Here is a 23,942-nt window from a genome sequence, read left to right as displayed (position 1 = left end):
TTCTGTCTCAGGCTCCTTGCCTAATTGACTTAATCTCCATTTCCATCTACACAAACTGTGATTACCTCATGCCAGTAACTCAATTTTTAGCTGTCTTGTTCCTTTCTGTTTCTAACTTATTAACTATGTAATGGTGTTATTTGGACTCACAGAGTATTTATTTAGGTCTGCAGATTTGCCTCTCATTTCTTTCCATTATCTTGTTACCTCGACTTTTAAATCATGTTTAATTTAATCCAAGACATTATTGAGTTTTATAATAAGAACTAAGAAGCATGCTTTTGGGCCTTCTCTAGTCTCCTTATTTTCCAGACTTATAGCTGTTTGCTTCCCTTATCATACCGCAGTTATATGAATAATATATAGTAATATATAATTAATATATAAGTATAGTATATTAATTATATATAAAATGTAGTTGATTAATTATATATAAAATATAGTTGAATAATTATATATAAGATATATGAATAATATATAGTAATATATAAATATATAAATATATCATATTAAGTATATAAAATATAGCTATAATATTAAATGTATAATATTAGCATATAACATATGATGACTTAATTTCCAAGGGTCATTTATTATTTCTTCACTTCTTCAGTCATAATCATACTATGTTCATGAAAGCATCATTTGTTTTAGTTCTCATTTTTTTGTGCCTTATGCCTATTCATAATTTTATTTTTAATGTTATAATAACCATATAATTTTTCTTGTCATTCTTTTAATTTTTGCTTTCATTCATGTTTACTTGGTTTATTAAATGAATATATATATATGTATATATATTATTTGTAGAACTATTAAACATCAAGTAATAAAAAACCAGAAGTTGCTGCTTCTAAATCTTGCTTTTAGGGAAAGGGGCATGGGAAGATGCTGGGCTGTGGACCCTGACTGAGGTGGAGTGAGGTGGAATAAGAAGCTCTGATGTGGCTTTGGGGTGGCTTTCGACCACTGTGCATTGCAGAAAGCTACAAGTAAAGCATTTGCATGTTTTCACTGAGAAAAAAATCACAAAAGTTTGAAACTATGGGTATGTTTAATATGACTTAAATATTATATGATATATACATACATAATATAATGAAACATTATTGGGTTACGGGCCCCTTGTCCGCTCTGCCACAGGGAGGCAGGATGCAGGCAGGATGACTGTGCTTACCCCACACCGTTGCTGGGCAGGTGTTGGGCTGTACACCGCTTAGGGGATTGCATGAGGTGGGGAAGCACAGTTTGAGGTACGGGACACAGCCTGAGCTGTCTTGGGGGTCCTAGGGCCTGCAAGGAGTCCATGACTTTCTGGTTCTCAGGCTCTTGGACATCTAGGCGCCCCTGGATACTGCAAAAGAGCTGAGAACAGAGTGGGGGGCCCATGGGCTCAATCTAACCCAGGCCAAAGGGGAAAAGGGGGGAGCTCCAGCTGGTCCCACGGGGGTTGGGGTATTTGGGGAGGAGTCTTTGGCTTGACAGTGGCAGGCTGCAGGCTTGGTGGCAGCAGAGGCTGGGAGCATAGAGAGGCTTTCTACTGGAGATTAGAGGGCATCTAATCTAATCTAAGGGCTTGTCTATGGCTCCCCATGGTGTATCCTGATGAAAAGAGGCAGTCCATGGTTTTAAGACATTTATTGGCATGGCAGAAAGTGGATGAGTAAAACTGTATCCCACTTCTCAGGGTAGCTTTTGTAGAGAAGAGTGTCTGGGAAGGAAAGATCATTGACTAAGTCTCCAGGCCTTTAGGTACCTTATTATAATGAAGATCTGTCTTGAGCCTTCGTGACATGTCCTCGACCTGTGGAGGGGTTTGGGGCATTGCCCTTATGTGACTGATGGCCACAAATCTATAGAGGGATGAGGCTAGTAACGGGGGGCTTGGTTTCCCCCAGGAGTGAGGCAAAACATCTACTGTCCCTTAAGGGTCACCGGGGTTTCTAGCCTTAGCTTAAAACATCATGAGCACCCCATAAGTATGTGTGATTTTTATATATCATTTAAAAATAAATTTAATCCTAGTGTCAATGTGTCCCCTATGATCCCAGATGCTCAGGAAACAGAGTTAGCAGGGTCCAACCAGCCCCTTAGTGAGACTTGGTCTCAACATACAATTTAAACGTGAGGGCTGATGATAGAACTCAGTGTTAGAGCATCTGTTAATATGAGGGCGTCCCTGGGTTCAACCTCAGTCTGCTCAGTCAATAGACATAAAGTCTGAAAGATACTGGATGAATGGATAAATTCTGTTCCAAACTCACGAACACACTTCATTCTTCTCCCATTTATTTTTTTGTCTGTTAGGATTCCTTCTACTGAGATGCCAGATATTTGATGGATCACATGATAATAAGCTTTGTGGAAAAGCTTGCCTTATACCAATGCTCTCCAACTCTGTATCTAAGGCCTCCGGTACTGGTTCAAGGACTGTCTGACTCACTTGCAGATCTTTGCTCTCCACTCGTTACCTGTCTGTCTTTATTGTGAACAGGGCAGAAATGCCCCGTGCTAATTGAGGAAGGGTGACGGTTTAAGCATAGAGGCATATAAATCTTTGTTCCCTCTTCTGGCTGTCTGAGCAGAATTCTTCTTCTTTAGTCTTCTATCCCCATTGTCCCCAGAGGCTGTCCTTCTTTCTGTGAGGTGTTGCTCCCACAGTCTACTTGACAGGCTTCATTCCTTTTAGGAGAAAGGGAATGGCTTCTCCTAATGAAAGGAGCCTGTGCACGCAGTTGGAAAAGTGTACCTTTGGACTCAGCTGACTCCTGAGAAGGGCATCTTTGGGGGTGTGGGCAATAAGGTGGGAGCAGTTTCTTGGCTATATATCATGTTCCCTTTCAGGATAGTGAGTGAGATTCACGGTGGGGAGTGAAGACCATGGTCATCAGTGCCTGGCTCAAGGACCTAAGCCCAGGAGATGCCTGCTTTTGTGTATTTATAATTATCCAACCTGAAGGAATCAGCCCTGATTGGCCAGGTTTCCAGTTTGCTTTCCTGTGCTTTCTCTGGGGGGGATGATGTCAGCAAGGGATTGAACACTGATCAGTAGGGAAAGGCAAAAAAAATCTCTGTTATACTCTGCTTTGATTTTTAAAAATCCCTTAAGCCTTTTCTTCTGAATCACTCCTGGAAACAGTACTCTCAAGCAACATGTGATTGGCTCTGGTAGTTAAAAATAGAATCAAAGAATTCAGAGTTGCTTGAGAAGCTGTTGTCGAAGTAGCCTCTCAAGGGCTGCAGTCTGCCTCAGTGGGGGCTGTGTTGGCTTCTCGACTTCTGTGTCTTCCCATTCCAGGTTAAAGATGACCTTCTTTTACTTCTCAGGATGCAACCATACAGTCAGAAATTTGTAAGCATGTGTAGTATTTCCTCTGGAGAATATCCTTGGTGAAACTCCCCACTGTTGTGGATACTTGGGTATAAAGAGCCAGTAACCAATGCTTAGACATGTTGCTTCAAACTCTAACATCTGTGGATTCAACTGTTGCAGAGTATCTGAGTTCTGATGATAAAATTGTGACCATTAGTTTCTAAGCCTTGTTTCCAGCCAGAGTAAAACTACCCCAAACACAGGCAGCTGCATGTACAAGAGATACTACCTATTTGGCCACTCCTCTAAACCTTTGATCGATTATGTTAACAGTCACTGCTCTTGTCACTAAACAATGCAGGGCCATTTTGTGTTTAGATAGTTTGGATGACTTACTGAATTTCTTGCCATTGTCATTGCTAGGTTTGCAAGTCAGGAAACAGTTATGGGGATGTTCAGCAGCCACTGAGTCCTGACGGGCAGTGTGTAGAAGAGCCTGTCTGTCTGTGATGTCCAGACTTTTCACATTATTCCCAGACATGGATCTTGTACAGTATCAAAACTGAAAGTGAGGAAGGAACAGCTTCTCTACTTACTGAGCAGGGCCTAGCCCCTGGGGTGAGAATCAGGGGGTTTTGAGGATACCAGGCCTGTTGCAATGGACTTGAGTCTTTGATAGCTAAGGGCTCCTTTAACTTCTCTTAAAGACTTTGAGGATCTCCAGGTTTTATGTGTATATGTTATAGCTTTCAGTATTTCCAGGTTGAAAATATATGCAAAAAGTGATGCAAAAATCTATTCATTTATAATGATAAGCCTATTGGATTAAATATTATTTCCTGGAAAACTACCATACTTTTACAAAATATAGCACTTTGAGTGAGAAGGGTTATTGTTTTATAGTTTTGCAAATCTTGCCCCAACCATTCATTTAGTTCATTACTTGTCATGATTATGGAGTTTTAACTTCATTGAGCCTCTAAAGTAGTGGTTTTCAACTTGTTAGCCACGACCCCCTTAGCGGTTACATTTCAGATATCCTGCATATCATACCAGTAGCAAAGTTGCAGTTATGAAGTAGCAACGGAATGTTATGATTGAGGTCACCGCAACCTGAGGAATTGTATTAAAGGGCCGCAGCACTAGGAAGGTTGAGAATCATTGCTCTAAAGATGTCCCAGATTGCTTTCTGAGGTTCTCTGTCTCAGTTATCAAGTGTCGAATGAAAGCGTTTTTTTTTTTTTCTTTTTCTTTTTTTGTTATCATAATCATTGTTCACTGTAACAGCATGGGGTAAAGACAGTTTAGTTCAGAACACACATATCTAGTCAAAGAGATAGAAGAGTTAGATCTCAGCTTGTATGTTTCTTTAAACAGGGGCTTAAATCTGTAGGTCAAAGCTCTCTCAAACCCTTGATCCTTTTGTGCCAGCCTGCAGGGTGATGGGATTATCAGTGTGTGCAGCTCATCTTTTGTCTTGTGTGATCTAAGGACAGAGGTTTGCTTACTTTGTTTCACAGTTTACACATGTGTGCACTCCCTTCTCTTGATCCTAGGTTAGTATGTGCTCATTTAAAAACAATTCAAACCAAACAGACGTAGAAAATGAAATTTGGGAGCCCACCTACATATCATGAATTACTAAAAAATAAATAACTAGCTTTGTTGGATCGTCACGGGTAAAACGTGTTTGAAAATAGATAAAATAAGTCATGTTTGTTATAACCTATGAATGCTCACCAAATGTGAATTTATATCATTTCTGCAAATGAGGATTTGGACGGGGTTGATATATGGCTCTTCTCAGAGTTTTATAAAAGACCATTGAATCACATCTCCCCATAACTTCCGGGAAGAGTGATGGCTGTAGAAATCCGAGGCTGCACAGAAAGTACGATCAGAACAGTTACACTGAACATTAGATGCACCGTGATTTAGAAAGATTGATTTTTCAAAACACGTCCCACAAATCAAAGGCTGCTCTTCGGTGATGCGCTCTGTGTAAAGTAGAGCGTCGGGGGCAGGTTAGCCTACTTTGGGCAGCTCATGTTGGTCTGTGATCCTGCCTCCAGTGCCTTGCAGGAGGGCTTGATCAGGTGACAGCTGTGTTGTGACAGCTAATAACACTGAGTGACATCTCACAGACTCGGTGGCACTGTTCCTCACTAGCTTAAGGAGGCCTTTGTGGCAGCTGTGACTTATTTCCCAGGAGATAAGAGCACAGAGACCCTGAGCAGTGTGCACTGGTGGGAAACAGACGGTCTCTGCTCCTTATGTGCTGCCTAGCTTCTCGTGACAGTATGAGCCCGGTGATAGCGCGAAGAAATCCACCCATGAGTCTGAAGCTCTCTCCAGCTACCAGATCCACCACTCCAATATATTGACTTCAGAAAGCCACCTCCCAACTGAGAAACAAATACTTGCTATTTGTTGGCTGTGGGGCTTATGACGTTTTTAAAGCCCATATTTCAGGTTTTAGCAATGTCACTGCCTCTTAGCTTTAACCAACTTGGTCTCACCGTGTTTTGTTTCATTCATTTTTGAGACAGGGTCTTGCATAGATCAGGCCGGCCTCAAACTTACTACGTAGCTGAGTATCAGCTTGAACTCCTGAATCTCCTGTCTCCACCTCCCAAGTTCGAGGATTACAATTGTATGTCCTCGCAGTCAGCTGGCTTACAGCTTGTTATAGCAGACCTAGACCCAGGGCCTGTGTTGCTTGTGGGGTACCTGTGGGGTGCTGTTGTTAGAGTACACTCTCATCCTTGAACGTGTTGGAATTGTCATCCTTCTCCCTCCCAGTGTGTGGCTAGGGTGGTGTCTAGGCTGTAATGGAAGTGAATTGGCTGCTGCATTCACTGATGCATGGGAGACTGGTGGATTGGCGTCTCTGGAGGATGCTTATGGGGAAGAAAAGGCTTGAGGAACTGGTGAGTGGCATCTATGTAAGGCATTGGACTGACTGGACATCCTCGTGCCAGAGGCTAGAGGGTTGTGGAGTACCATCTGCAGAGTCTCGGAGCACAGAAGCCTAGTCTCCTCTTCTTCCCTCTGGCAAACAAGGAAATGTGCAGGCTCGAGGCAAGGACGAGAATTCAGGACCGGTAGCATATCTAGGGCCTGCTGTGCTCATGTCTGTGTCAGGAAGCAGGGTAGGTGGGCTAGGCTTGCATGGGGCTGGGGAACCGTAGCCTTGGCAGAGGGGCAGAAACATGACTTTGGGACTGCTTTTTGAGCAACTTTTCAGGCAGAGGAGACAGATTTACCTCTAAGCAACTCATGGTCTTGCAAAAGAGATATTTCTCCAAGACTCCTTTGAGGTTGGGATTGAGGTTAGCTCAGAACCCACTTTCAAAGAGGCTGAGGTCTGCTGATATTGTACATCATGTATGGTCAGGGGAGGAAAGCTTGGACACAGGGTTACTTGTTTGGTGCCTTGGCAGGGGTCATGGCTGGGGTACACATGGTAGACATGAGGACCTGCACACTATATTGTCGAGAGATCCTAGCTTATAGAAGCAAAGGTTCATAGTATGTTAAAGAGAATATTACACTCGATATAATCCATCTTCACTAACGTCTCTAAAGGGCCCTGTTTTTTCTCTCAGTGAGTCTTATCTTTTGCTCAGGCACATCGTTATTACCTGAATCCCACTTCATCTTATATTCCAGGAGCTCAGGAGCAATGCTAAGTGACCACTATGCACCTCAGTGTGATGTCTGTAGTGGGAATATTCCACCAGTTATTTCCTGAAAGAATGCAAACCTGACTGGACTATAACTTATAGAAAAGCCTTGAGTAATACACTATGGACTTGTGGGTTGACCCTCTGTGTGGTGCACTGAATATCTTTGTAAGCAGAGAGCCTCCGTGGAACCAAACTGTCATGGGTACATGTTTGGATGTGCACACACACACCTGTATGGGCAGGAGGCTGCATACTGTGATAGGAAGGTAAGGGAGACCTCGCCACCTGAACAATGACAGAAGATGAGGCCATCCAAATGGAGAGTGGTAGCATCCTGCTTGGTCCTGGGCTTCCTTTGCAGCCTGATGTGGATTGCTCTGTCTGGCATCACCGTGCTGCCAGCTGGTGACTGGCTGCTGCTTGTTGATTACAGTTTGAAGTGCTGTGCGTCGGTCCCATGCTGCTACACAGTAAGGAAATCCAGTGTCACTCTAATGAGGTTTCTGTCCAGACTCTGGAAAGAAGAAAGACTTTTAATTAGATCAGTAGTAATTGAGCTCCCAAACCACAGAAGCCTCTCTTGGGAGAGGCAGGCACAAACGCAATTAAAAGAAGGAAAAGGCACCTGAATGGAACTCTTGCTAACTCTTAGTCTATTAGTAACAACGTCTGCCTAATAACTTGAGGCAACAGATACACATCCTGAAGAACTTAGAGATACACATGCTGAAGAACTTAGTGCTTCCCAATAATGTTGGTAATTGATCAGAAATGGGAACATTGCTGTGCTTAAAATTTATATAGCTCTAGTATCAGGGAACATTTGCTTAGAGCATGGGACACGTTAGCCTGTGTCAGTGATTTACCACTAAACATTGTGGCACATTTTAGTTTAGGAAAGTAGATGCATTTCTTGCCTTGATCAAACTGCAGTTTCTTTTGGACTCCAGTCTCGACTTGAGGACACCCTGGTGCTTTGTCCTATGTCCCTCCACACACAGCCCAATCTTCTCTTTCATAGTTGCCCAGACTTGCCCATCACACCTTCAGTGGTACCCAGTAGATGAGCATCTGAACACATGGACATCTGGGTATCAAACTCTTGCTAATTCCTTATGTATGGGCTACATTTTATCTTCCTCAAGGCAATGTTCAGTGCTCGTGTGCAATCTGAGCCACTGACTACACCCTGAGCTTTCATGCGGGGGATCAGTTTGGAGTGTGTGTTTGTCAGTGAGCCTAGCCAGGGCAATTCCTGATACAAAAATTAAAGGTGTCCACTTCTGGGCAGTTTTCATAAATACTTTTCCTGGAGAGTATTGCTTGCTAGTTTTCAGAGTCCTTTAGGTTGGAATTAAGGATTCCAAACTGACTGACATTATTCTCAATATAACTTGTCACCTTAGACGTTTTAGTTGAAATTTTTTCTTATGCATTAAGGGTGTCTTGTTTTGTATGCATGTGTATATGCACACCACTTCTGTGCCAGAGAGGGCAGAAGAGGGCATAGGATCCCATGGAAGTGGACTTACAGATGTTTGTAAGCTGCTGTGTGGTGCCGGAATGGAACCAGAGTCTTTCAGAAGAGCAGCCAGTACCCTTAAGCACTGAGTGATCATTCTAGTCCTGCTCTGCACTAGTATTTTGCTGACACTGCTGCATGTGGCCAGCTATGAATAAAGGGCTGCTGGAAATAATTTATTTAATGAGGCTCCTTTAGATTATGTCCTAGTCAGGTTTCTGGCACTGGATTAAACACCTGAAATAATTCACTTACAAAGATAAAAAGGTTGGCTCACAGTTTTTGAGGCCCCAGTCTATGAGTTGTTTCCATTGCTTTTGGCTTGTAGTGAGACAGCGCATCATGGTGGAAAGGGAAGAGGAAGAAGGAGCTGGCATTTTAATGGCTCTGGAAAGTGCGTGTTCCATTTTACCCGAGAAACACCCCCATTGACCCAACTTGTGCTACCATCTCCCAGTAATGCCAAGGTGGTACTGGTGTCTTTGGCATGTGGGTCTCTAGGGGAGACTTAGGACCCAAGACCCAAATGTAGGAGATACCCAGTGCCTGACTCAAGCCATGGTAATTGTACTGTCCCAAACTCCTGGGTGGTGTGTAGACACCACTCCTGGCTGGATCCTATTTTGGAAATGAAGAACTGGACTTTGAAAGCAGAAAGATAGAAGTATGTTGAGCCCATTCATAAGGTTGTATTATCTTCCCAGTCCTTTGTTTACTCCTCTTGTTTGTGTTTACATTAGAGGTGTCAAGGGTCTGTCATGTTGCCAGCTGGATAGAAAAGAGGAAGGAGCCAAGACCCATGTAGGGATAGAGCAAATCCAGTGTCCCATTCAAACCTTTAATTTGGGTCAGGAACTCCATATGACATGCTTCTTTCTGGGGTGGGAGGTGTGGTATAAAAAGATAAATTACCAAGGCCTTAGCTGGCATCATTTCTGATGGTAGGCTGGCCTGATTTTAATCTTCTTCTTTATATTTTGCTGTCCTTTGTAAGTGCTCTGTAATAAATGTGTATTACTTCAGAACAAATAGAAAAACTTGACTCTGGGGAAATGCAACTGGCATAGATTTGGAAGTGCCTGGTGCATTCTAATTTCCACGCACAGCGTCAGTCCCCAAAGCCAGGTTTGTACATGAATAATTGTATCGTGGCTCCTTTTGTGAAACACCTAAGTCATATTTGTGTCATCCGTTTCTTTTTGTTTTTTTTAAGGATGAGAAGAACCAAGTTTTAACCACCAACATTTGGCTACAAATGGTAAGTTCAGATAATACTTACCTTTCCTGTTCTTGCCCTCTGTGCATGTGCCCAAACTACATTGAAAGAAATTCCTAGGAGAGCCAAGACTGATGCTCTGACCAGCGCTGGCCAAGCGAGAGTGCTGGAGGACCGCGTGCAGACTGTCGTGTTTGACAGGATGGAACCAAGGCGGAGAGCCTGACACTATACTTGCTTGTATTTTGCTGCGGGATGATCTCAGGATATTTTAAAACATTGCATGCCAGAGAAATAATCAGATGCAGGGTCACATCTAGAGGTCAATGGCCTGTATGATAGCTGCCCCCTAGCTCATAAATACCGTGTGCTCCAGAGCTGCATGCTTGAAGGGAACCAAGTCACCCTTAGCCAGGATGCTCACACTCCATGCTGTGGACTAAGACTCTTCAAGAGTCTTGAAAGCATACGGGGTTAAGCATCCATGTTTTGAAAGTCCACAATCAGAAAACGCTCTGAAGCACACACATTTTGATTGTCAGAGTGACATTCAAAAATGTTTCATATTCTGAGGGCTTTAGGATTTGGAAATTTCAGATTAGGGAAAAAAATCTATGCAAACTACTCCAAAATCCCCAGTCCCCCAAACACAAAAACACTTTGGCTGCTAGCAACACACACACACACACACACACACACACACACACACACACACACACACACGAGATATTCATCTTGTATTTTATCCTTGAATTTTTAATTTCACACGCAGATTTCTAATCTAAATTATTTAATTGCAAAATAAATCAGTTCCATCAAATTGTAAATATTAAAATGTTAGTTTCAAATTGTCAGTCTCTAATTTAGGTGGAGTTTTTAATGCCACTGTAATTTTATGCACATATAATTCTTACAAACACAGCCCCTTCTGTCTCTCATCTATTTTACATCTGCTCCTTTCCTCTGTGTGTCTTTCTTTCTTGCTCTCACCTCCCTCTTTCTTTTCCTCTCTTCTTCCTGTTCTTTCAGGTTCATTCTTTTCACTTCTTTCCCCCTTTTTCTTTTGTTTTAAGACAGGGCCTTGTTATATTGTTCAGGGTGGTTTTGAACTCCCAGTCCTCCTGTTTCACCACCCCAGGCTCTGTGAGTACAGGCAAACATCACCATGTGTGCTTGTGCACTTACATATCTAGTGAATTTTTAAAATTAAGATTTTTGTCCTATTGCAAAATTTTATATTTGAAAACCCATTAATTATTCTAGATTTCTCTCAAATGTAAATATTTATGTAACATCATTCCTTTAGGTCATAGTACATTAAAAATAAATCTTCTGAATTGATTTAAGAATGCTAATATTGTTAAGTAATTCCCCAAAGTGATATAGATTACAAAGTTTAAACATTTTATAATTGGGGATTCTTATCTATCAAAGAGAACACTTCACTTTAAATCGATTTTTGCATATCTATAGGTGACTTCTTATTTCTAGAAATGAGGTGCCTATGCAGTCATGGCCTTTGTTCTATCATTGCCTTACTACAAATGCAGGGGCCTGCAGAGTTGGTAATAAGTGGTCTTAGTGCAGCCCTGTTACTCAGTTCCTTAAATGTCTCTTCAACTGTGGGTCAGCTGACAGATTGATTAGTTTCTCCTTTTGTTGTTGTTGAGGGAAAACAAACATTAAAGAAACGAAACCCATCGGAGTTTTGGAAATATTTGTCTGGTAATTCACATTGACCAATGCTCTGGATTGGCACCTTGCTTGGTTCTTAAGTCAGTGGCACAAAAATAGGACACTGATAAGTTGTGGTGAGCCCGACTTGTAGTGCAGTGTCAAGAGAAGCAGTAGCCCAGGCAGAAGAGACTACTGGGTGGCTTCTGGCAGGTGAGGTTCCGGGGAACCCATGGGTAGTTGAGAAGTTAAAGCAGGTACTAGGGTGTACTTGACTACAGCAGAGCCCTCTCACTGAGCTATCTGTAAAAATAATGAGGCGCTTTGGAGACAGTCCCATGTAGGAGTTAAAACAACACAGCCTACCTGCTCATGCATGCCCTGCTCCTGGCCTCCTTTGTTTATGCCTAGATATGGTGTCCTGGAAGGCCAGCTGCAGTCTCCGGGACACTCATTCCATCTCTCACTGTCTCTTCCACAGTCATCTTAATCTAGCTGAACAGACGCCCATCTGCTCAGACTAGGGAGCCCATTCCATCAGGTTCTGGTAGCTCACCTTTCAAAACAGATCCAGCCCATGGCTCCCCGCTGTTCTCAGTCTGCCTCTCTCACCTCCCTCAGTGTAGCCTTACAGCCAGCCATCCTGTTCTGCTCTTTTTCTTCCCCAGTTGGGTGGCTTCTCAGCACAGCAGCCAGACTGACTTAAGTGAAAATGAATGCCCCTAGGCTCAGACTCTTCACCTTCGGGAGCCCTGGTCTCCCAGAATAATCTACAGCTGAAGACAGTGAGGGTCTCTTCCCTGCTTACAGAGCTCCCTCACTTTCCTTCTGCATTCTTCTTCCCTGCTCTGCTCCCTGCTGTCTTGATGTTATCCACAAATGTGGCTTAAGAATGACCTAGAACTTTGCATGTACCTAGGAAGCCACATGATGGGTTCCCTTGCTTTCTTCTGTTTTTCCAAACACGGTCACTTCAGTTGCTTCTTCCCAAACTTTCCTATGCTATATTCAGTCTGTTCTGTTTATTCCCTCCCCTGTCTCTTTTCACTGCTGTGAACAGCAGATCTCCTGTCAGACAAATGTTCTTCCACTGAGCTATGCTCCAGCCCCTAATTTGTCCTCTTTGGTGCACCTTTCTTCCAAGAAACTTCTCACCCTCTGATGCACTTAGCACTCACTCCTCCCTATGCTCCTTGCTTCCAGGTCTCTCTCCCTCTGACTGTCACAAATCTGACTATCACATATGCTAGGGTTGAGCCCCACTGTACCTCCAGATCCCTAGTCCACTGTCTCATCTGCAATAGGCACTGGATAACTTTTGTTGAAGGAATAAACAAACCCAAAACTCTACATCTACCTGGGGCAGGGGGAATAAGTATGATCCACACGTACATCAACTCCTTACATAATAATGGGGTGCTTGAGTTAGTCTACATTCTGAGAACTCTGGGAGATGATGGCTGTTTTCCTGGGACCTGTGAGGAACAAAATCAAACCACAAGCGTCACTATTTTTTTTCTTTTCTTTCCTTTTTTCTCCCTCTGTATCTCCCTCTGAGGTTCTGATTGGCTAGTTGTTTGCTGTGTAGTTCAGGATTGCATTGAACCTGAGTTGATTCTCCTGCTTCAACGCCCCCTGCCACATACACACCCAAGGGCTGGTACTGTACCTAACCATGCCATTCTACAGACAGAAACATGTACCATGGACAGGTTGACAGGTATCTGTCCCTGTATCCACCTCCCTAGCCCACAAAACTTTATTGCTTTCAGACATGGCAAGTGTTTTTAAAGGGGGCTGGTTTCCAGGAAAATTGTAACAGAACTATTAGTGTGCTGGGTTCAAACATTGCATAAAAAACACCTGTTTTCTGAAGGGTATCACTAGAGACCTTTAGATTTCTTTGAAGCACAGGGTAGTTCTAAATAAGAGTTGCATTTGCAGAAATATCTAAAATTTCACCTTTTAAATCCCATTTACTTATTGAACTCACCACTGGGAGTGCTTACTTTGTAGAAGGCATTGACTAGAGCCATGGGAGAGCACTTAGAAATGTATTAGCCACATTTCCCCTTTCAGCCTTTTACAATCAGGCTGTGCAATTAACTCATTTAAAAAAAGGTTAAGCACTGAGAGATGATAAATGTTTGAGGAGATAGGATGCTAATTACCCTGATTTGATCATTATACATTGATATATACCTGTACTATACTAGCATACTGTGCTTATAAATACGGGCAGTTGTGTGTTGATTGATTTTTAATTAATCACAAAATAAAAGTGGTCATTGTAGCAAATCCTGATGTTTCTCTGAAATATTGTAAGAATGGGTAGGTATACAGTGGAGGTCATAGGTAGGAACAGTCCTGCTCTATCAAAATGGAAAACAGTGGCCTGAGTCTTCTAAAGGGAAGCTGTGCAATGCTGGCACTACTGTGTGTTCCTGCATTTGTGCAGCCTATCCAGGTAAGCCCTGTCTTAGGCAGCTTGTGCCCTTAAGAGATTGAGTGTTGACCCCGATCTGGAAAGTGATACCTCAGGTGGTAGAGGGCTAGGACACTGCCTCCCCACTGCATTTCCAAAGACAGAAGAATCTCCAAGTATAAACAATTACCATTGAAAACCATGTCCCTGTGCTCTTGCCTCAACCTGGCATTGCTTTGAGTAAGTCCACATTGCAGAATGGACCCTGAGACTTGCATGTCACCAAGGGCAGACGTGGGAGCTTCCTTGGGACAACTGGTAAACAACCATGAACTGATTTTTATTTCTGTGTTCCTTGGCCACTCACCTGCCTGGCCTGACCCAGCCTTGCTATTATACATGGATAAGAATGAGGCTTAGTGGGGAAGGAAGCAGGGCCAGAGTTCCCAGGGGAGCATCAGTGAGGGCAGGAGGCAGATGGATTGTCAGGGAATGGCTTTTAAGCACTGGGTCTCAGTTTCTGAAACCTCATTTCACTAAGTTCTGTTCTGAAATCTGATACATATAATCTTTTCTCCAGGGTGTTTCTACTCTGCAGTCAATTTTCTGCAAATTATAGATTTTTCAGTCCAGTCAAAATGGCAGAGTCACAAAAGTTTTTTAAAAATTAAATTCTCCTTGACCTACTCCTTGTGGATTTTCTTATCCTTTTTCCCAGCTGTCTTTCATTTCGCATGATTGAGATTATTCCAATAGCCTGAAGAATACTGAGTTGCTGATTTCTGAGACTCTCTTCCTATCCTGGGGGGTGGGGGGAGCTGGTGGGAGACTCCTTCCGTAGAGGTTTTATCATTTTGGGAGACTGCTAGACATCTTTGATCTAATATGTGTGAGGATATGACAGGACATTTCAGCTTCTACAGAGACACTGGAACCTTCCGGATGCACATATTTTCTTTTTTAAAACCCTACTTTTCTTTTTTAGAACATCAGCCATTTTGCCTTCGGATTTGATCATCTTTTGTACTTACTCTCTATTTTTAGACTCCTAATTCTAATTATAGTAATAATAGCATTCACATCACAGATTATTAGATTGTAAACCATAATTAGTTCTAAACTGCTTCCTTTTTAATTTTCTGCATTTATTATCTGTGGAGCAGAAATACCATGCATTGTGTTTGCACATTAGCCAGCAATATGCTGCTGGGGGCTGGATTGCAGCTGCGATCAGGTGAGTGGCACTGGGTATCACAGAGACAGAAAAACATCGGCAGGAATAGCGGGGGAATGGACTTACATTCTTCCTTTGAGTCAAAATTCTTGATCAGGTGAATTTTTACCCAAATTGGGTGATGTTTTCTTTTTTTTTTTTTTTTTTTTTGGTTCTTTTTTTCGGAGCTGGGGACCGAACCCAGGGCCTTGCGCTTCCTAGGTAAGCGCTCTACCACTGAGCTAAATCCCCAGCCCCTGGGTGATGTTTTCTGACACCAATTATATGATGTCATTTTTAATGCCCATAGCAAATCTCTAACCCAGCTGGATATCCATTTGATTCGAATTTGGTATTGTCTACCTTAGTTAAGGTCTGAATCCACAAGCTCAAGGTCTGCGTCCCACGAGGCTGTTCCTACTTCGGAAACATGTTGCAAATGTGTTGCCCTGGATACCCAGTATCCATAACACTGCCTCGAACCCAAAGGTTGGACAGCCTTGGCTGTCAGGTACACACTCACTGGTATTTGCTCTAAAGGACGGTGGTCAGAAGCAGGTGTGGGAGAGGTACCAGGGCGGGTGTTGAGGGAGGAATTACCGTGTTCCTCAGGACATGCCACCCTTCTGTGCACTGGTGTGGCGCACGCACCTGGAACTTCACTGGACTTTGTATAGAAGTTTGTCTCCCTCAGTCTCCAACCCCATCTCCCAACTCTGGACTAGAGGATGAGATGGAGTTTATCATCCCTGCTCTCCAATCAGGCAGTTTGTCCTTATGGAGTCTGGCTTTCTTCCTGAAACTGTGAGAGGAGGTTCAACCTCAAAGCTGCTACATTAGCATAAACTCAGATATGGTCCAAAGGATGATTTTAGCAAAAGATATTCCTGTCACTCAGTAAGTTGCAAGAGTTTAAGAAGCTCTATACAAAGAAAACCAAATATATTTCTCATTACATTGCAATATATTTTGAAAGGAAACAAAACTATTTTTGTTCTAAAAGATTTCTACTTTTCGAGAATTTCATGCATTAGTATTGGGTATTTTATATCATTTCCAACTCTCCCTCCTCCAACTTTTCCTGTGTCCTTATCCACTACTCTTCAAATTATACTTTAACTATTACAAATACACAGACACACCGAAGAGACAGACGGAGTGAAGGAGAGAGGAAGATCACACACACACATATGAATCTTATGAGATTCCATTTATTAGTGCTCATATGTGTATGTGTGTTTAGGGCTGACCACAGGAGATTAGCCAACCTATCAGGTGGCTAGTGCCTGGTGCCTGGAGTAGACTGAGTTCTCTCTCAGTTGAATGGGGCTTTGTGTAGTTTTTCCATCCATGTTGACATGTCAGTGAGTGGTATAAATATGTCTGCTCCATCTTCTGTGATGTTCCATGAGCCTTAGATACAGGAACTGTGCTGTAGGTGAATCAGTTGGGGTAAGGAATACCACTACCGACTGTTTTCTGCATTTTGGCTGGTTTCTGTAATGATCCCTGTCTGCTTCATAAAGAAGGTTATTTGAAGAGGGATGAGAGCTACACTTATCTGTGAGTGTAAGTATTTAGGATGCAACTAGAAAGTGTACCATTTAGATAAGTGGCAGTGGTGGATTCTTCTTTAGGGCCCATGATCTCACTAGCCATTGGGTAGCTGGCTAGATTTACAGTACCAGACAGTTCCTCCTATTGAATGGGCCTTTAGTCTAACTATAGAGCCTGTAGTTACTCACAAGATGTGAGTGCCACTATTTTACCTTCAGGGCTGTCTTGCCTTGCTGGGTATTGTTCTGGTTCCCAGACTCTAAAACTAGGTAGGACTATTAACAGTTTTTAGTCCTTTGTAGTTTTCATAGCACCTTCATATATTATGAGGGCCAGGAATTTGAGAGACAGCTTCCAGGCTGTTTCTAGCTCTATTCCTCTAAGTCCTATGTCCAAGCAAAGTGTGTCATATCCTCAGAATTACATTTGACCTTCGAGTTCTGGGAGGCAACCAAGATATATATTTTTGGCATTCTTGGACTCCTTTGACTAAGAACTGGAAGAAAGGATATTTCACCTGCTCTGTCCAGCCCTGTTTTCATGCCATGTGTGTGCATGCACGCGTGCGCGTGCGCGCACACACACACACACACACACACACAAACACACACACAAACATACACACATACACACACATACACACACAAACACACACACATACACACACACACACAAACACACACACAAACATACACACATACATACACATACACACACACAAACACACACACATACACACACATACACACAAACACACACACAAACATACACACATACACACACATACACACACAAACACACACACACACACACACACACCAAATTTAAATAAAAGTTCCCTGAAAACTCAAGACACGTTGATAAAGGGCCCAGGTGTTGGAGTTGTATAGGGTCTGCACAATAGTACATTACATACATTCTATACTACCACCTCCCCTTTCCCTCTGTAACCTTACAACCCATACACTCTTCATTCTAGGGCTATTAAGGAATATCGCTTTCTGGCTCATCATGTGGTTTCTCAGGGGCTGACATATTGAAAGGTTGCTAAATGCTCTCCATGCAGAGATATGCTTTGAGCTCCTATCCCCATTGACCCAAGATCTAAGTGGCAGGAAATGGTTTGAAAACACACATCCATTTTTCCTAAAGCCTGACTACAAAAACATTCTAAATTTTTTTCTAGAAAGTTCCCAATAGGCTCCCATGTTGTGTTAGCATTCCCTACTACATCCCTCATGCTTCTTACACTATTGTTTGTACCTCAGGTACTGGAGATGCTATAGCCCTGTACAATGTAGTATTCTATAAAGTGAAAGCAACCGTTTGTTGCTTGCCTATAAGACCTGCAGGCATGGTCTCATTTTAGCCTGAGGGGATGTGTACACATGGGAAATTGTAGCTCAGAGAAGATAAGTCAGGCTCCTTCATTCTCACAGCAAATCTCAAAGCCCAGGTTTGTTTGGTTCCAAAGTTTCTTGCAGCTATTTCTCTCCACTACTTGACAGGTCAGGTTGGTTTTCACATCAGAGAAAATAGCATGCACACATCAGCACCTTCAGAGACCGCATCTGGTCTGTGTTGTTATGTCTGAAGGCTTGTAGTCCAGAGATATTGCTTTAGAAGAACCTATCCTGGAGCAACCCAGAGGTTTATTTACGTCAGGTCTGGTGACACAATTGAGTCTTGACTCAGTGGCCAACTTAAATCCAGAGCAGTCAGAGCTTTCTTCTGTTACGACATCGACAAACTTGGATTGTGGTGAGGCAGAAGCCGCACATGCAGCGCTGAGCGGGCAGAATAATAGTGATGTCACCTGCTACAAGGCTGTGGACCATCCACAACAGACTGTGCCCAGAAGCTAGGGGATGTGAGGAAAGATGGGAGGTGTGAGGCAGCTCTGGTATGCTACTACTAAGTGGTCTTGAGTTTGAACATCTAAGTGATCCCACTAACTGACTTCCCCACTCATCTGCCTGTTGAGTCATCAGGCTTAGGGGATAGGTCCTTGTCTGTCATGCCAGCATGCCTTCAAGGGTAGTTCTTGGAACCCCAGCCCCTATGGGTACAATATTGATCACTGTAATTAACTCAGGGCAGCATTCCAGGGTTAAGAATAAGACAGACATGCATTGACAAGGAAGCAGGGGAGAGAACTGAAGGGGAGCCTAGAGCCAAGAACATCCAGGTGGAGCAGGCTGTTACAAACATGGTTCAGCGAACCACTTGAATGAGCCAGGACTTCCTCGGTGTTCCATTCCCACAAATCTCATCAGCTGCGGACCCTGTAGGACAGATGTTGAGGTTCCAGCAATGTTGCTGCATGCTGAGTTAACTTAATATCCTTGTTTGCTGAGGTCCCCAGTTGTCCTCTGACTTTAGATTACTCCACTTCTGAAGTAGACTTTTAGAACACTGCGGGTCCTCCAGAGGATAGCCCGACCTTTGAGACCTGTCCATGGATTTTTGTTGCCAGAATTAGTAGCTGTAGACCTACAACACTCGTCTGTATATTCCAAGCTCAGTAGCTCTGACAACCTGGTTCCTTCCACTTGAGTATTGTTTTATAACTTTACAACAAACACACATGATCAGAAATCAAATGGAGATTGCTATACAACTGAAGCTTTTATATGTCTCTTAGCATAAATATGTGGATAAGTTTCAGGGCACAAATGAGAATGTGTTTGACTATGGGGAGCACTCTGGTTCTAGATGGAGGTATAGCACTCCAAGCCTTCCTAAATCCTGGAAAGCCTGGATCTTGCCACATGAATGTCAATAGCAACACATTCAAGTTGGTGGGTCCTTTGCTGCCAGGCCTGAGATCTAAGGCTGGTTTCCTGTCAGTAGTCAGAGACTCTACGGTGCTATCTCTGCCATCTTGGTCCTGGGTATGGCTAGAGGTACCTGATTATCAGAAACAGGACTGTAGGCCTTTCCGGGGTTGGAGATCACTCAGGAAGGCCTGACCCTGAGTTGTACTCACTGTTGTACTCAGGAGTCCTCATCCCTGTGTCTGTGTTCTGCTGCTGAGGCCCAGGCTTTGAGGTGTCAGCTTGTAGTATCAAAAGCAGCGACTATAAGAAAAAATAAAAAATAATTTTAAGGGTGCCCGCAGAAGTTCTGAGAGGTTCTGCTTAATGGAAACAAATGGCTGGCGTTTCTATAGTTTGGTTTTGATTCCAGTTGCAATAAATGAATTTATTATTTTTTCAAGATGCCCTTTCAGGGAAAACTTGGAAAGCAGAACCATTATTCATTTGGCTAGAAGTAACCAGTCCATTGGGGGAGGAGAAGCCTAAGGCTAGAGGTGTGCAGTGAGTTGGAATTGGCTTTAATGCCATCATACGAACGTGGTCATGGTGACAGCAGGTCCCCAAATGCGATTTTTTATGCTAGTCTGAATCATTTTTGAAGGGATTATTTAATTCCCAGTTTCCTTACACTTTATAGATAACAACTTAGTCATGGAATAATGTCTGAATTCTTTTTGGCTTTGAACTTTCCTAATAATTTCTTATAAGAAATACAAGTAAGCCAGTGAAGAACTTGCCACTAATTCTCTATCTTTGTCAGTCTTGGACAGATCACTATTTGCAGTGGAACATGTCTGAGTACCCCGGAGTGAAGAATGTTCGTTTTCCAGATGGCCAGATTTGGAAACCAGACATTCTCCTCTATAACAGGTAAGCACGCCTGACAGATGGGAAACAATCTTCACTTGCATGCATGGGGCGATAAAGCATATTTGAGGATTTTACAGAAAAGCTGGCTGTGTTATCTTTAATTTGGAACCATTGCTCCTTTTGAGGCTTTCCAAGTGGGCAGATCTCTGGGAGGCTGCTCTGTCCCTCTGCTGGTATTTGTGTCTAAGTTTAGGTGGTCTCTCCTTCTGCCAGAAATGTCCTGTCCAAGGGGCTGAACTATAGATACATAAAGGTGTTCACCATTTATAGCAATGTAAAGCATTCTTAAGGCAGTCACTTTGCTATCTGAATGGCAACCATTACAACCCACAGAAGAAGGTGCCAGACAGCATGTGCATTGGAGACTACAGTTAAGACCTAGGTTCTCATCTGACTTTTTCCCCATTGTTCAGTGGGTGTCAGTTGCATTTTGACCAAGATCTGCAGAACATGCTTCTCAGAGAAGCATGTGCACAGGCTGGAGAAGATCTAAGAGTCAGGTAATATAGATGACAGTCATGTTTTTATATTAGGGGCGAAAGATAAAGGGCTTCATTTGTAATTCAAGGAAATGTGATTTGCAGACAAGATGGCTAAAAAAATTAAGTATTAGGCAGGTTTGAGTTCTAGAGTTGGCAAAATTTCTTGTCATAGCTGTGTAGACTTACTAAGGGAGCTTCAAACATGTCAGTTCCAAACAAGATGACCAGTATGATGTCATACAAAGGGGAAGGTCCCAAAAGATGATTGTTTCTTTGCTCCTGTTTTTTGGAACAGGAGGAACCCATGTGCTCCTGACTTAGAGTACCGTGATTGCCCACCACTGCTCAGTGCTCCTTCAGAGAAAGTCTAGGGGAGGTGATTTGTTCCACTTGCTACTTCTAAACCCTGGGCAGTTCAATTTCTTGTATTCACATTTAATTGCTTTCTGCCTTTCCCTTGGATGGTTGAATGTGCTTCTAGAAGAAAGTCACCTTCTCGTTTGCTGCTGCTGTCAGCTTCTTAAAGGAAGTTCAGATAGCTGAGCTCACCATATATCCAAGGTTAGAATAACTGGTCCTTTATTGAGTGGTTGAGGCAGCTGAACTTTGGGTCATCCATTTCCTGGAGACTGCACTGATATTCTGGGTCTGCTATAGAATAGTGCCACTGGCTACTGTCTTAAATAGCAGACATTTGTGTGCTCATGGTTTTGGAGGTCAGGCTTGGCTTCTGTATCTTTGTACTGGGATTGTATCAGCCTTCTCACTGTGTCTATATATTGTCCTCTGTGATATCTGGTATCCTAATGTATTGCCAGAACACTAGCCTAGTGACCTCCTTAACTTTAAATACTGTGCACGTGCGTGTGCCTGTGCTGTTGGGCTCTTACTATATAGTAAAAGATAGCCTGGAACCTGTGACCTTCTTGTTTCTACTTTTTAAGTGCTGTGCTTCCAAGCATGCAACACCACACCTAACTCTTAATTGACTCTTCTGGGCCTGTCTCTAAATGCAGTCCCATTTTCAGGTACTAGGGTTTAGAATTTAAATGTTAAAATGTGTGAAGAAACAATTTAGATTTGTAAGGAAGCCTTTGTAGTGCAAGCAGCATACCTAATGGGGTCCTCAGCAAAGGGAGGGACATTCAGCACCAACATTCAGTGGCAGTTGTGCATTTATTTGTGGGAGGAGGGTGATGTCACTTATCAATTAAAACTGTGTTTCGTAGTTCCTGGTGGGTTTTATCTGAAAGTATGAATATGTTTCTAAACATAGTAGAATTTCAATAATGAGGCAATGAAAGATGGTTTTATGGCTGTAAGACTGTTAACTCTAAAACATGAAGTGTTTGATGATCTCAAACTTCTGGCTAATTGAGAGTTACTAATTATTCTACATAATTAATTTCAAGGATCATGGCTAGAACAGCTTCCACCTGACATGTGTCCCGCACAGTACACAAACCATAGTCTAGAATCTGGCTTGCATATGACCAGTTAGCAGCTTCCCTGGTATTTTTTCCATGCACCTATTGATCACAGTGTCACTGTCTCTTATGGAGCTCAGAGGGGCCACCTCATTGCTTCCTTTAGTTTTTCTACACAATCAATATTATTGACTGAATCTGAAATCCTTAACACAGGCTCATGTTTTGAAAGCTTGATTTACAGCTGATGATGCTGTTATGGGAATTTCTGGAAACTTTGGGAAATAAGCCTAATTGGAAGGAATATGTCACTAGGAGGGGTTCTTCATCACTTCCTGTCCATCACTATGGGACTGTGAAATGTAATATGGTCCCCAGTTGAGCTAAGGCTAGAAGCCCTGGAGACCCTGAAGGGATGGTAGGAGTTTTGCCTGCTCCCGGGCACCAGGCCCCTGTCACTAGCTGCACTCCACCCCCAATAGATTTGTGGCCATCAGTCACATAAGTGCAATGCCTTACATGTAGAGGACATGGCCTGTACATAGACTCAAGACAGATCTCCATGCTACTGAAGTACATAGAGGTCTGGAGGGTTTAGCCAATAAACTTCCCTTCTTAGACACTCCTCCCTGCAAAAGGTATTTAATTTCAGGCCCACCCTGAGAAGTGGGGTATGGTTTTATACATCCACTTTCCCCCATGGCAATAAGTGCCTTAAAAATCATACATTGCCTCTTCCCATTGGGATCCTCCATGGGGAGCCATGGAGAGGGTCTTCGCTTATAGAGCCACCATCTAGTCTCCCATAGAAGGCCTCTCTACAGTCCCAGCCACAACCGCCATCAAGCCCACCACTGTCAAGCCAAGGACAGTCATGATGGGACCAGCCACAGCTCCCATTCTCTCCTCTCTGCCACCCTCCCACACCCCTCCCTCTGCCCCAGGCCAGATCCAGCCCTCAGGCCCAGATTCTGTACTCAACTCTTCTTTGACTTCCAGCAGCACCTGGGTGTCCAGGAGCCTGGGAACCCCGTCACCCCAGACTCTTCACAGGCCCAGGCCCAGGGATCCCCGAGCCAGCTCCTGCTGTCCTGCAGTTCAAACTGCGTTTCCCACCACCCAGCTCCGGTACCTCCCCCTCCCCAGAGGTGTCCCAGGGCTTCCCTACAGCCCAACACTTGACCCATGGCAGAGCAGATACAGGACCCGCAACCCTACACTCCACTTTTGATTTCTGGTACCCTGTGACATGAACATCTGCCTCTTATCAGAAGCTCCTGAAACCATGATGTTCTGTTCAGTCTTTTTAGTCCAAGTAGCCATGAAGTAAACCTTCCGAGATGATGAGCCAAAAGAAATAGCTCCTTCCTTAAGTTGTTTCAGGTCTTTTTTCCAGCCCATCATTAAAGTAACTAATGCTGAGGGACATACAAGTTCTGTGATAAATCAGATGTTAGATATCTTGTATACCCAGAATGTAAAATGCACAGATTACAAAGACTTTTATTTAAGCCAAACATAGACTTGTATCATTTTTCTATTGCTATAAAACAAACTACCTCAAACTGAGGGGCTTGAAAAATCTCAGACTCTGGCTTTATTATTCTGGTGATGCTTTGTCCTGTCCAAACCGATCTGCTTATGTGTTTGCTGCATGTGGCATTGGTGTACTGCAGTAGGGGTAGGGACTGAGCCTCTCAGTAGGGGCTGGGGGACACACACTACTGTCCTGGGC

The 23,942-nt window shown here is 43.2% G+C and overlaps 1 protein-coding gene across 1 annotated transcript in view; it reads left to right on the top strand.

Annotated features, from left to right (window-relative positions):
- Chrna7 (cholinergic receptor nicotinic alpha 7 subunit) overlaps window positions 1-23,942 on the top strand; it is a 120,911-nt gene that overhangs the window by 45,101 nt on the left and 51,868 nt on the right. The window contains 2 exon segments of the mRNA NM_012832.4: window positions 9,738-9,782; window positions 20,189-20,298. Coding sequence (NP_036964.3) covers window positions 9,738-9,782; window positions 20,189-20,298 — 155 coding nt within the window.

This window comes from Rattus norvegicus, chromosome 1, assembly GCF_021556685.1.
Source record: "Rattus norvegicus strain SHRSP/BbbUtx chromosome 1, alternate assembly SHRSP_T2T, whole genome shotgun sequence".
Classification (NCBI taxonomy): domain Eukaryota; kingdom Metazoa; phylum Chordata; class Mammalia; order Rodentia; family Muridae; genus Rattus; species Rattus norvegicus.
Note: the sequence above shows the minus strand (reverse complement) of the source record. Positions and strands in the feature narration are given on the sequence as shown.